Genomic DNA, 15,468 nt, shown 5'->3' on the forward strand with positions numbered 1-15,468 from the left:
CCTAAAAGGCTTGTTGAAAAAGAAAAGTCTTCAAAAGGCGCCGAAAAGATAGCAGAGATGGCGCCTGCCTAATATTCAAAGGGAGGGAATTCCACAGGGTAGGTGCTGCCACACTAAAGGTCCGTTTCCTATATTGTACAGAACGAACCTTCTGATAAGATGGTATCTGCAGAAGGCCCTCACCTGCAGAGCGCAGTGATTGACTGAGTATGTAAGGGATAAGATGGTCTTTCAGGTATCCTGGTCCTGAGCTGTATAGGGCTTTGTACGCCAAAACTAGAACCTTGAACTTGGCCCGGTAGCGAATGGGCAGCCAGTGCAATTCTTTCAGTAGCGGGGTGACATGTTGGCGATATACTGCTCCAGTGAGCAGTCTCGCCGCCACATTTTGCACCAGCTGCAGCTTCTAGACCAACCTCAAGGGCAGCCCCACATAGAGTGCATTACAGTAATCCAGCCTAGAGGCTACCAATGCGTAGACAACAGTAGTCAGGCTATCCCGGTCCAGAAACAGCTGCAGATGTCTCACCAGCCGAAGCTGGTAAAAGGCACTCCTAGCCACTGAGGTCACCTGGGCCTCTACCAACAAAGATGGATCCAGGAGCACCCCAAGGATATGGACCTGCTCTTTCAGAGGGAGTACAACCCCATCCAAAGAAGGCAACTGACCAATTATCTGAACTCGGGAACCACCAACCCACAGCGCCTCCGTCTTGCTAGGATTCAGACTCAGTTTATTGGCCCTCATCCAGCCCACCACCGAGTCCAGGCACCCGTCCAGGGCTTGCACGGCCTCTCCTGATTCAGATGTTATGGAGAAATAGAGCTGGGTATCATCAGCATACTGCTGACACCTCGCCCCAAAGCTCCTGATGACTGCTCCCAAGGGCTTCACATAGATGTTAAACAGCAGGGGGGACAAGATGGTACCCTGCAGCACCCCACAGCACAACTGCCAGGGGGGCAAAAGACAGTCACCCAATGCTATTCTCTGAGAATGACCCTGGAGATAGGATCAGAACCACGGTAAAACAGTGCCTCCAATACCCATCTCATCAAGTCAGCCCAGAAGGATACCATGGTCAATGGTATCAAAAGCCGCTGAGAGATCAAGTAAGAATAACAGGGTCGCACTCCCCCTGTCCTTCTCCTGATAAAGATCATCCATCAGGGCGACCAAGGCCGATTCAGTCCCATAACCAGGCCTGAACCCAGACTGGGATCGGTCAAGATAATCTGTTTCATCCAAGAGTACTTGCATTATATTCCAGTAATCATCATAAGGATATGAGCCACACACCCTCACCCAATCAGATTTGTCTTTCTAGTCTTGCCTCCTAACATAGATGACCTGGTTGAGATTTCATCTCCATATGAATAGGCCCAAATCCAGCCTTTAACTTTAATAAATCAGTCATAAGAAACCCTTACATTTGCCTGCACAGAGAGGAAAAAGAGCTATGCGCAATGTTCATTCAACTAGATTTGGGAACCTATATCACACATGTCCAATCACTCAGTATCAAGTTATTCAATTACTGAATGAATGTGCGAACCACTTCCATTAAAAAGTGTTGTGTGTTGAAGTATTCACAAGCTGTCTGTAGAGCCCAAATGGCTGTTTTCACACATCATGTCACAGTCATTGTGTAAATTTACATTGACTTCCAAATAGCATATTAAGGTTTGTGACTGGGTAAAGGGGAATCTTTTACAACAGTACGAATGAGTGGGAAATGAAACAAGCTGCCAGGGAAATAGTATGCACTGCTTTCTTGATAGAAGGGAACAAACAGGTTAGAGTAAGTCGCCCTATTTTAAGATAGGCTGATGTAAACCAGAGATGAGAAATCTGTGGCTCTCCAGATGTTGTTGGACTGTAACTGTCTTCAAACTCAAGCTAGCATGCCAGTCTAGTATGATGGGAATTGCAGACAGGGCCACTGGTTCCACAACCATGTTACAAACAGTTCTTAGACACGGCCAAGATCTGCAAACAATCAAACTATAGCATACAATTTCACTGGGACATTCCATCAAATCATCAGGATCTAAGAGACATTTTGAAAACGGGTGTTAAGAGAAATTCAGAGCTGATTCAAAACTACTGAACTGTACCATTTTGGAAATCACACAAAATTCCATGCACAGGGTTACGCAGGGAAGCATTCAGGCCTGCAGTCCCCTCACCTGCAGTCTGAAATGATATAGATCAGAAAGAACTTAGAGAAATTGAAAGGAAACTAAATTTTGCTAAACAAAGGACTTTTGAATTTGCAAATAAACCGGGGAAATGGTTAGCATATAAATTAAGAAAAGAACGTCAAAAAATATTATTTTAAAGATACAAGAAGGAGATGAGATGCTGACAGATAATGTAAAAATCAAAAAGATTTTTCATCAATATTATTCAACATTGTACAAGTGTCAGGAAATCCCATCTGAAAAAATAGAAGAGTATATATCTAAACAGAATTTGCCTAAAATTACAGACTTTCAGAGACAAGCTATTAATGGCCCTATCACGTCAAGAGAGATATCTGAAGCTATAAACAAAATTAAATTAGGAAAGGCGCCAGGACCAGATGGGTTATCTGCAGTGTACTATAAATGTTTGGAGGAAGAACTCTTACTACCTTTACAGTATACAATGAATTCTATTTTGCAAGAGGGAAAGATACCGGATAGTTGGAAAAATGCTAACATAACATTAATACCTAAAGAGGAGCAAGATTTAACTAAAACAAAAAATTATCGGCCGATATCTCTATTGAATAATGACTATAAAATTTTTACAACGATTTTGGCTGAAAGAATGAAAACAATATTGCAACAATTTATCCAGGAAGATCAATCGGGGTTTTTACCTAAAAGACAATTACGTCACAACGTCAGGAATGTCTTGAATGTGTTGGAATATTTAGAACAACGAAATGATAAACAAGCAGCTTTGATTTTCTTAGATGCTGAGAAAGCATTTGATAATTTGAATTGGAAATTTATGTTTCAGGTTTTGGAGCAAATGGATTTTGGAGACAATTTTATAAAATGGATTAGATCGATTTATACATCTCAGAAGGCTCAGATAATTGTTAATGGAGATTTAACGGATTCATGTGAAATACAAAAGGGTACAAGACAGGGATGTCCATTATCTCCTCTTCTATTTATTCTGGTCTTAGAAGTGCTGCTTAGAGATATAAGGCAAGATAAAAGGATTTCGGGATTAAAGATAAAAAAAGAAGAATATAAACTGAGAGCATTTGCTGATGATTTGATAATTGTATTAGAAAACCCTTTGGAAGGAATTAATGTATTGATGGACAAATTAAAAGAATTTGGACCGTTAGCAGGATTTAAGATCAACAATCAAAAAACAAAGATGTTGGTGAAAAATTTAACTTTAAGGGAACAGAAAGAGTTAATGGACAAGACAGATTTTACAATAGAGAAAAAGTTGAAATATTTAGGTATCATTATGACAAATAAAAATTCAAAGTTGTTTCATAATAATTATGAAAAATTATGGACAGAGATTAAGAAAGATCTGCTAAAATGGGATAAACTACAATTGTCATTAATGGGTGGAATATCTGTGATAAAAATGAATGTATTACTGAGAATGATGTTTTTGTTTCAAACAATACCTGTAATATCCTCTGATTTACCTTTTAAACAATGGCAAAAAGATATTTCTAAATTTGTATGGCAAGGAAAAAAAACCAAGAGTTAAATTTAAATTACTACAAGACGCCAAAGAAAGAGGAGGACTGGGATTACCAAATCTGAGACTTTATTTTGCTGCCTGCTGTTTAGTCTGGATAAAGGAATGGATTTTATTGAGGAATAAAAGACTATTGGATTTGGAGGGCCATAACCTGAAGTGGGGATGGCATGGATATCTATGGTATGACAAAGTAAAAGTAAATGTAGACTTTAATAATCATTTTATAAGACGTCCTCTGTTGAAAATATGGAATAGATATAAACCAAGGTTTTATTCGAAAATACCATTATGTGTCTCAAGTCAAGAAGCGTTTTACAGAAGAGAAATGGCTGGAAAAGAGAAATGGTTAACTTATCAAGAACTATTAGAAAATGTACATGGAGAATATATAATGAAAGAGAGAGAACAACTGATAAAGGAAGGATATAGTTCTCAATAGTTTGCCTATTTACAATTGTTAGAAAGATATAAAATGGACAAGAAAATGTATGGGTTTGAAATAAGTAAATCTGATTTTGAAATAGGTTTGTGTGCAAATAATGAAAATACAATTGCGAAAATGTATAAACTCTTGCTGAAAATGGATATGGAAGAAGAACAAGTAAAAGAGTGTATGGTAAAGTGGGCAAAAAAATTTGGTTATAACAGACAAATGGATCAATGGGAAAATATGTGGAAAAAAGGCTTGAGATTTACATTATGCTATAATCTTAAAGAAAATTTCTATAAAATGATGTATCGTTGGTACATGACTCCAGAAAAGTTGTCAAAAATGTATAGTAATGTTTCTAATGTTTGTTGGAAATGTAAACAACAAGAAGGATCATTTTATCATATGTGGTGGCTGTGTAAAAAGGCAAAATCATTTTGGGCACAGATAGGTAGGATGATGCAAAAAATTCTAAAGATAATATTCAGTCAAAACCAGAATTTTTTTTATTGGGTTTTATGGATAAACAAATAGAAAAGAAATATGGAAGAATAATATTATATATGATTACGGCAGCAAGATTATTATATGCACAAAAGTGGAAAATGGAATCAACACCAACAACGGAAGAATGGCTATTGAAATTAATGGACTTAGTAGAGATGGATAAATTGACATGTTTACTTAGAGAAAAATCGACAGACACATTTCTTAAGGAATGGAAGCCTCTCTTAGACTTTTTGTTGAAAGATCAAAATAAAATGATGATATTGGGATTTGACGATTAACTAAGATAGCCTATGGAGAAAAGTGATCCTGTATGTATATATTAAGGGACAGGTTTGATATATATTATATACTTATAGCTGATCTGCGACAAATCGGAAGTCAACTATTTTATTTTTTTCTTTTGTTGTATTGTTATGTTTTTGTTGTTTGACTTTGTTTTGTTTGTCTTTTGAAAAATTTGAATAAAAATTATTAAAAAAAAAAGAAAGAACTTTGCCACATGCTTTTTCTTAAGTGCACACAAGGGTTGGTATTTTTATTTTTATTATTATTAACCACTACAAAGGGGCATTACTTAGATTTTCTGTCTCACGATGTCTTGGGCTGGCTTTGTCAAGGGCATTTGAGTTGTAATTCAATAAATCAACAGCAATATATTTAATTCAGGGCTAAATTACACATTACATCAATCAGATTGTTTGCTCTTAAGTGCAGGGTTTGTAGTAGGCATGGGAGGTCCCTGGCATGGAGAGTTGCAGGAGGTTTTAACTCTTTGCCCTTCACTGTGGCCCCAATATGAATTCCCCCCGTGCCTTCTATTACATTAAATGAGATCTCCCTCGCCCCTTCAAATAACGGGTGTGGAGAGGCCAATCCAGATCAAGATTGCACTGGGTACAAAGGGCTAAAGTCCCCTTACTCCTCATGCTAGGTGCCTGATGCAGATCATGGTCCCAATGTCTGTTATTTGTGAAAGAAAAAGGCTGATAAAGAATGCCTGACCACTAATGACATATTTGCTAGAGACTCACATCTTGCTTTGCCTCTTAATTTCAAGGCCACATTTTTTCTATAATAAAATTACCTTAGTAAACACACAGCATGATTATGAAATATAATTTAATGCACAAATTACACCAAATTGAAGTGGGGAAGGTGGGAGAGAGAGAGAAAGACCCCACAGATCTAGGACAGAACACTAACTGAATGTAAACAAGGAAGGAAGGAACTATTTCTGATCTTCCTGATTCAAGAGTTGCAACACAGCAACCTCAGAAGTAAAAACCTAGTTCCAAGACAGACGTAAAGTTTACTTTACGTAGGATCCTGGTATCAGTCAGAGACGTAGCAAGCTAAATGCTTTTCAGCTTACTAGTTCATAAGAAAATTAAAATGGACTTTTTATAAAATCTAAAAAATAATTCTAAGAATGCTCCCCTGATTGGCAACAAATGAAAAGTTCATCTACAATCCAGCTAGATCACTGGAATTGCACAACTTCCATTGTAAAAGAACGCTTCAAAGAAATTCCTATATGGGATATTTGCAGGCAATAACTGATGTACAAGATATACAACACAGATTGGAAGTCCAAAATGTTATTATCTCCCTTTCATCCTCCCTCCCAGAAAAAAAAACACAATGTGGGAAAGTGTAATAGTACTCTTTAGTATTATTTCTCTTTCAAATAAAAAGTATATCACGCACCAAGCATATAGGTTTGATGGATGGAGAAGTCAGATATATCCTATGGAGATTTTCATTGACGAATCATTACAACTTATAGATTCTAAACACAGAAGAGCTGGGAGTGGTAGACTGACAGAGCTAGTGCTGTATTAAAATCAGCACGGTTGACAATTGGGGAAGGGTATTATGAGTTGGGCCTAAGTAGCACATTTCCACTTCCATAGCCCAAAGAAGGGGAAGAGAGAAAGCGGGGGAGGGAAATCTGTTTGTCTTCTGTTCTGGATATAAGATATGGCTGTGGGATCTCTGAAAACAGGGAGCACTTTGGGTAGCCCAGTTTCCAGCTTAGATTGCTAGCAGCTGTCTAACTATCTAGCCTCATTCATGCAGGAATTTAGTTTCACATGGCAACAACTGGGAAAAGAATACATGCAGGGAAAGAATGGGGGTTTATATTGCGATTGGGTCTTCAGACCTGGTTCTTATGTGTGTGTGACTGGCATGTTAGTTTCTACACATCATCTTTTTCACATTAGGCAAAATGGAGGGTTGTGCTTTTTGGGAAGGATATGCATTTCCATTTTTTTTTTTAAAATAATGATGATGTTGAGGTCTTGCACGAAAGTGATTTTTAATCTGTTGTTTGATTTGGAGGCAATGGGGGTAGGTGGTGATGTGTAAGACTTCTATATTATTTCATTTTGAAAGTCACAATCTCTGAGATACTCCTCCAGAAATAATGTGTGGAGATTCTGAAAGAACAATTCCTTTGAAGCAGGTTGCTGAAATTCAGATGTGCTTTCCGCATGTGACCTTCAGTAGAAATAGGCACATTTGTACTGCAAACTGTCCATCAGAAGAAATGCACACCAGTGCAAACTGTGATGTATAATATCTTAAATTACATATTGGATTTTCCATGGAACGGATAAATCCAGATTAAATGGATAAAAAGTACAGGCTGGCATTTTGATGACAACAACATCATGCATTTACTGGATCATGCAACAATTCTTCGAAGTGTGAATGGCACTGATTCCACAATAAGCTCCCATCTAGAAGCACTCTACTTCAGCATGGTCCTGCTACAGTACTTTTAGATGAGCATCTCATTATATGTGAATTGGGAGGTAATAATCCTAGGCCACAGTCACCTTATTATAATCAGCTTTAATTCAAATTAGTGAGGAAGGAAGGACAGCAAGAGGTAGCATACTGGCTTCCAGAAGTGTTTGATACTTTTATTGTAACAAAGTGTGGTGTTAGGCTGTGCTATTTTTAACCAGTCTCCTTTCTCCAGAATTTGCCAACCTGGGCTCCTCAACTTTTGCCCTTAACTGCCAGACCATAACTGTCCTTTGTCATCAACCATGCTGGTTTCAATTTGGCACTGATCCATACAGCAAGAATGGAGAATCTGTGGCCCTCCAGATACTACATAGAGAGAGGATGGAGAATCTTAGAATCATAGACTCGGAGAGTTGGAAGGGGCCTATAAGACCACTGAATCCAACCCCCTGTTCAGTGCATACCCAACAGGTGCCTGTCCAGCTGCCTCTTGAACGCCTCCAGTTAGAAAGCCAACCACCTCCCTAGGTAAAATCTGTGGCCCTCCAGAACTTCTATCAGGCCCAGTCAGCATGGTCAACAATTGGGATGATGGGAGTTGTTTTCCATCAACATCTGGAGGGCCAAAGGTTACCCATTTCTGTATCGCAGCCTAAACTATAAATATCTATTGGCACCAACTTCTTCATATCCAGAATTAAAACAGGCCCTCTTTATGAATGCGTGTCGATGCAGCATTTGGGGAATGTGTCTGAGCTTTATATGCAAACTATTGGTGATTCCACAGCAAGGTTTTTTAGTACTGCCTGCGCTTTGTTCTCCCACTGTAAGGTACATAACTTTCTATGCTTCAGGAGGTACATCTTCCAACATGTCAATTTTCACTCACTTTTTACACAGCAAAGGGCGGAAATTCCACCTCAAAATAGCTAGTGCAGAAGTACCCATAGAAATTAATTCTGAGCTACAATTAAAATGCCATTTGGTTAAAACTGGAATACAACCAGATAAAAGGCCCAAGGATTTACTAGCAATATAATTTATAATGTTTTTTAGAAAGCATGAATACAGCTCATCACATTTAGATTGTTTCCGGACACTGTATGGACACATCCCCCAATCTATCATAGCAGTCCTGTTGAAGACAGTTCAATAAAACACTGCAATAAATGAGACATGAACTACAATAATAAAGCCTAGTCCTCAAGACCATGATCACAATGTTGCCCTGACCCAATACTGCCCTGAATCAATACTGCCTTCCTAAGCCAGAAAGAGGGAGGAAGCCCAATCTAAAATTCTGGAAGAGCCTTAATACTGACACAATAACCTACAGAACTACCCATGGCTGGTAGTCATGGAGGTGAATTAATTCCCCACTGCTAGCAACACATTCTCTCACCTTTGTAGCTTACATGACCAATTAAAATCCTCTGTAAAGGCCATGTGTGGTTCTTTCCCCTTCCTGGCATCTTCTCTCTTTCTCTCCACTTATGTGAAACTCTACACCAACCTAAGGGGCAGCAACATCTCAAAAGTTTTATAAAAACAAATGTGAGTTTAGACGTAAAGGCATTATCCAAGAATAGGTCTCCTAGAACAGCTATTTGCAGATATGAAACTTCCAAGCATCCTTATATGTAACAGTATTAGGGGACAATTGTGCATATGATTAATAGTTTTGCATGGTTTCATATAAATGTAATTCATTAAAATGCCTCAAAGGGGAGGAACCACCAAATAAAAAGGCTGTATTGCAACAGTGTGGTTAATTTTTCCTTCAAATAAAAGACACAACACTTCTGTTGTCTTTCTTTCCTTGGCAAACTTGTGTTTTACATTAGGTGGCCTTAATCTTTCACTGTGCAGGAGGGAAATGGCTGCTGGCAACGAACCACACTAATTAAGGGATGTAATTCTATGTACTTCCAATACATGGCCATGTTGGTTTGTATTTTTCTAAATTAAAAAATGGTAATCTCAGATCTGTGTAAGAAATTTATGCATATGCGTATGTATATTTATGTATGTGCATACATACGCGCATACATACATAACAGAACATATTCCAATAATAGCCCAAAATGTTCAAACTGTATAGTTGTAGAAATCATTCTGCTAATGATGCCATTAAGTACAATGTATAAATTTGGGACTTGTTTTCTTAAGGGCTGTAACAGTGTGATGTACCTTTAAATGCAACAGAAAGTCAGATATAGTGTAAAACAAACTGAAGTGAATAAAGAAACAGGATCAATTTCCAATCCTATGGATCCATATTTATTGCCAGCCTGGTGTTAAATCTTTCATAGAATCATAGAATTGGAAGGGGCCTTGTAGGCCATCAAGTCCAACCCCCTGCTCACAGCAGGAAATCCACAGCTAGAGCATCTCCCGCAGATAGCTGTCCAGCCTCTGCTTGAAGACATCCAGTGAAGGGGATCCCACCACCTCCCTAGGCAGTCGGTTCCATTGCCGAACCGCCCTTACTGTCAAAATGTTCCTTCTAATGTCCAATCTGAATCTATGCTCCTGCAACTTAAAACCATTAGACCTAGTTCTACCCTCTGGGGCAGCAGAGAACAAATCTGTACCCTCCTCTATGTGACAGCCCTTCAGGTACTTAAAGAGTGCAATCATGTCACCCCTCAGCCTTCTCTTCACCAGACTGAACATGCCAAGTTCCTTCAACCTTTCCTCATAAGACTTGTTCTCCATACCGGCTATCATCCTCGTCGCCCTCTTCTGGATCTGCTCTAACTTGTCTACATCTTTCTTAAAATGAGGTGCCCAGAACTGAACACAGTATTCCAGATGAGGCCTGACCAATGCAGAATATAGTGGGACTATTACTTCCCTCGACATGGAAACCATAGCTCTGTTTATGCATACATGTATGCTCATATACAATGCCTTGCTCTTCCATGTTACTGGATTGGTGCAATTTTGAAGGAACTAAGCGCAACTCTGAGCCAACCTACACATTGTTATTTATAATATGGAACAGCCACCTACTACTAGTACTACTACAGACTACAGATGAGGAGGTGCATGGTTGAATGCTTCTCCCTATCAAAACCTGTCTGCCTGTGGAAAGCTGGCATAACAGGAAAAAAACTCTAGCCTTATCTTTTCTCTGATGTGGAAAGAGATTTGTTGTTGTTTTTAAGCCGGCCAAAAAATCAACTGCATTCAGAATGCTATCAAATGCATTCTGAAGGGATACAGACTCAAGATGGCCATGCCAAGCAGTATTTCTGAACTGTAGTTGAGATACTTGCTGGGAACTTCTCCTCCTAGGGTCTTCCTGAACGGCTTCTTTATATGATTTTTTAAACTAATGAGCTAATTTCAAAACATGAGCAACTGAATACCAACATATTTAACCAATATCATATGAATATAATAATAAACTTTTTGTCTAAATAAAGAAATTAAATTAAGTATCATATTTTAAATGCCACATGAATTAGATATAAAATGGCTTAAAAATCTACTCTGTATTGAATATATAATCTGGAGATTGTGTAGCATGCAGTATCTATCTATTAAGTATACAGCATATTAACTTCTCCCATTCTTTATGTTTCATATTTCTAAACAGAAAATTTCTTTATTTGATGAACATTTTAGGTTCATGGCTAATCACATATTCTACAGCCTTAGAAGTCCTCCATGTTGTTCTTTCAAGGGTAATTAATCTCATAATATACCCATCAGACCTTCCTAGAATGCTTTTCTTACATTCATTAATAACACCTCTTTTTGTACATAGGTAATTCATCTGACCACTCAAAGTTTTAAATAAATATTATTTACAAACTATTCATCTGATTTCAATTTGTGATATTTATTAATTAATTAAATATTTATATCCTCCCAGAAGGAGTTTAATAATTTTATTTATTTACTTGTTAATTTTATAACCTACCTCCTCAGCCTATGTAGGCTCTCAAAACTGTACTACGTTTTTCTCTATAACTAGTTGTGGAGAGAAATTAAAAGGGGGAAAGAACAAAATGGAAAAATTGGGAAGTATCAGACTATGTATGAAAAAAATGATGACAAAAAGACAACCTGTGGGGAAAAGAGAGCAGATACATTTAAACAGGGAGATTAGATTCGAGCAGTAGGAACAAAATGAAAGGGAGGAAAGGCACAACTAATAAAAAGAGCTTTAAAAATTAGAGAAAAAATCAAATCAAAGGGAGAAGAAAAAGAGGGTAAAATAAAATGATCACTGTGTGAGAGGCAAAAGGAAATAAAATTCTGAGGCAGGACCTTGGGTGGAGCAAGAAATAGGGCAGCAAAACGAACAATAAATAAATAAAAGAGGTAAAATTAAAAATTTAGAAAGGCAAGGTTGAGACCTTTAGTTATTCAAGAGTTGTCTGTTATCTATAACTGCTTGTTATGTTGCTTTGCGTCCATTAAAGATAAACTATGACTTCTATCTTTAAAGCTTGTTTTTTAAAAAGAAGTTTTATTGTTGAAAAGTGTAATTTATTCAAGTGTAACCACATACCCAGTTGTTGCAAAACTGTTTCCACAATGGAATACCTTTTGTTCCACAGAAAGAAAACAGTTATCTGAGAGATAGACAGACTTCAAGCTCAAAACGCATGAGCGACTGCTTTGATTTCATGGTGTCTCACACAGGTTAGTAATGGCAAAAATAATTCATTCAGTCAAGGAAATGTGATTATCTTGTCATAATTATAAAGGAAGTATGCATGATGGGGAGAGTTCAGTCAGACAGAATACAAAAGGACTTAGTTTAAATATTCCACTGTCACTTGTTTGTATTTTTTAAAAAACATAATTGTTCATTTTTATTGCAGGCCTTGTGTTTTAGTGAATTTTTTAAGCTACTTTTGTCAACTCCATTTTCAGATGAAAAAGCAGGATACAAATTCTTATATAAAGAAATTAGGATCATTCTCCCTGGGCACCGAATATATGGTTTAGAGCACACACTGCTTAAATCATAGTGCTCACGATGCAATACAAATTATTCCATTTAAAAAAAAACCCTCTCCCACTTAAAGCAGCTAGTTTACAAAATGGCAACCAATAATATCTGCCGTTAACAATCATGTGGGGCACCTGAATGCCTTAAAGTGCAATCCTAACAACGTCTATTCATTGGGATTAAATGGGACTTACTCCAAGGTAAGTGGAGTTAGGATTTCAGCCTAAATGAAGCAGGAAAGCTGTTCATGGATCAGAGTAAAAATGCACATCCCGCTTAGAATTTGCAAACTTGGTGAAGTTTGTGAACTGTAGATTCCATAGCCACTTCAAGTATTCAGACATTAAAAACAGTGGTTGATGAGAATTCCAGCAGATATGCATTCCAGCATACAAAAAAATTGAACATTTTCTATTGTCTTATTGTGACAAGGAAGAACATATACAGAAGTCAACAGTGCATTGAAATACCATGTGTAACATCTTATTCTAGAAGTTGATGAAGCATTTGTTGCTTCTCGTTAGTGTTTGCTGCAATAATTATACTATTTTATTAATTTTATCTGTACAAAAAGTGCTCTGGCATCTTAGAAAACAAATTTGTTTATAGTAACATATGCTTTAGCAGGCAAAAGCAACCTTTAGTTGAAGAAATTAAATCCCGCCTTGGAAATGCGAATCCATTTCTGCGTATATGCTAAACAAGTAATATCCTGGCAGACTGCAATTTAATATTAATAAACTGATTGGGAATCAGAGGCTCCTCACATCTTTTATGATGAAACTGAACTAAAATTAGCCATTTCCCCAATTCTTTCATTCTCCAATTCTCCCACCATCACACCATATGAAGCTGTACTATCTGCAGACATTTGTCAAATACAGTAATGCCCATACTAAGGCAATATAACTCAGGAGTTGGCAGCCATATTATCAGCAAGAACTTGGCCACAAAACCAGTGATGATTCATCAGACTTTCTAGAAGTACTGTCAAAGCTGCAAAGTAACACATTGCCTTTTTTAATCCTTCCCAAACAGTAAGGGTTTTTTTTAAAAAAAGAAATTCCAAAAGCTTTTCCAGAAAGAAAAAAATAGTTTTATAGCAGTTCTAACATGTTTCAACATTGCTTATTTACTGCAAAGACATGTGAGAAGCAGTTTTGTTTTAAACTATTCAACAGATGACAAGATAGTGACTTACCAATTCACATTGTACAATAGCCTAATTCACAAGACAGTTAAGCCACAGCACTTTGCTTGGATCCAGAAAAGTGATGGCAGAAGAAGGTGAGTAGAAACTGACTTTCCCACCCCCTCTTCTCCAGGCATGCCCTCTCACCGAAAAACTTCCCCTAAGGGTCAAAGGACCCAGAATGGGGTGAGAGATGGAGCAGGGGGGAAGATGAGATTGCTGAAGAATCAGTCAGATACACCTTCAGTGTGCAGAAAAATCAATGAGACTTACTTAGATGCAAACGTGTCTAGAATAAGACTGTCAGCCACACTTACCTCAATGGGACTGGGACCAGGAAGTAAACCTCACTGAAGAGTGAGATTTACATCTGAGTATATTTATTTATTTATTTAATTAATTTATTTAATTTCATTTTTAAACCGCCCATAGCAAATAGCTCTCTGGGCGGTGTACAAAAGATTAAAAATACAGAAATACAAAATATCACAATAAATAAACTGAAACAAAGAGATTTAAAATTGTAACATTAAACGCTTTAAAATGCCTGGGAGCATAGCCAGGTCTTAACCTGGCGCCGAAAAGATAGAAGCGTCGGCGCCAGGCGTATTTCTTCGGGGAGGCTATTCCACAATTCGGGGGCCACTACAGAAAAGGCCCTAGATCGAGTAACTGTCCTCCGGGCTTCCCGATGGGTTGGTACCCGGAGGAGGGCCTTAGACGCTGAGCGAAGTGAGCGGGTCGGTTCATAGCGGGAGAAGCGTTCCACATGGTATTGTGCTGTAAACCACCTTAAATCCAAATATTTCTATTTAACTGGTGATGGACTAGGCCAACCATAGCTAATATCAGGGCTGGCATACAGTACAACTCAACATACATGTGGCAATAGAATTTTTTGCAACAGGAAACTATATTTAAACCATAACAAAAACAGCAGCAGCAGCAGCAACAACCAAATACATGCGAGGACAATAAATACATGCTTTCCTCAACTCCTACTAAATTTTGAGTGCACAATCTGCCAAGTACTGCTCACATGTAACACCCAGTCATTATTTTTATGGATTTAGACAGAAGCAGTAAATGGATAGTAGCCTACCTGTGGAACCCCTTAAAACTATACATGTAACCATAAATAATTTCTGTCCATCTTGCACCCTGTAACATACTTATTTTATACATTCTCCATTTCTGTGGCACTAAGACTTTAACCAGGCTTGTCTTCCAAGACAGAAACATTTTATTAATGTGTACAAAGAGACAATAATAAATGTTTGAGAAGGTGCTATTTTATTTTCTGTAAAATCTATCTCAAACTCTCTTCACTCCACCAGGTCAGCACAATGTGTATGAGTGCACTTTATCCAATTGTATTACATGGGAATCTTGCTAGACAACATGATCCTTCACTCAGTAAATGCTTACACAAACTATGTCGTGCTGTTTCCATATCATTTGAAAGCTTCTCACTTTTAACTTCTCGAGCCATTATTTAGAAAAGATAATTGCTTAGGAGCCCATACCTTTTGGAAAGCAGCTTCCTCACATCGCCTTTTCCTTTTGCTGCTTTTTCTGGCTTTCTGATTTACTTGAATCCATTTTATGACCTACAGGTCAAAACCATAGAGCTTTTTTAAGAATACGCAACTTGAGTGCAACTACTCAGCGTGAGTAAGAAACTATAAACAGACTCAAGACACATTTTTCCATTGCTTCACTGGAAAAAGAAAATAAGGGGGGAAATGTGTGTGTGGCGTGGTGAAAAACATTTTTCCAGTCTACAATATCACGTTCTTGGGTAATCTATTTAGCCATTGTGCCTGGTCAAAAGAAGATCCCCACCACCCACCTTAATGTAGGCGATTGTGTGTGTTGCT

General features: G+C 37.8%; 1 protein-coding gene across 7 annotated transcripts in view; it reads right to left on the reverse strand.

Moving 5' to 3' along the window:
- The window catches only part of AOPEP (aminopeptidase O (putative)), a 303,566-nt gene that overhangs the window by 107,932 nt on the left and 180,166 nt on the right, over positions 1-15,468 (reverse strand). For all 7 annotated transcript variants that reach the window (XM_061626523.1, XM_061626498.1, XM_061626526.1 and 4 more), the window contains one exon: positions 15,115-15,198. In XM_061626523.1, the coding sequence (XP_061482507.1) occupies positions 15,115-15,198 (84 nt within the window). The remainder of the gene's footprint in view (positions 1-15,114; positions 15,199-15,468) is intronic.

Source organism: Rhineura floridana, chromosome 1, assembly GCF_030035675.1.
Source record: "Rhineura floridana isolate rRhiFlo1 chromosome 1, rRhiFlo1.hap2, whole genome shotgun sequence".
Taxonomy (NCBI): domain Eukaryota; kingdom Metazoa; phylum Chordata; class Lepidosauria; order Squamata; family Rhineuridae; genus Rhineura; species Rhineura floridana.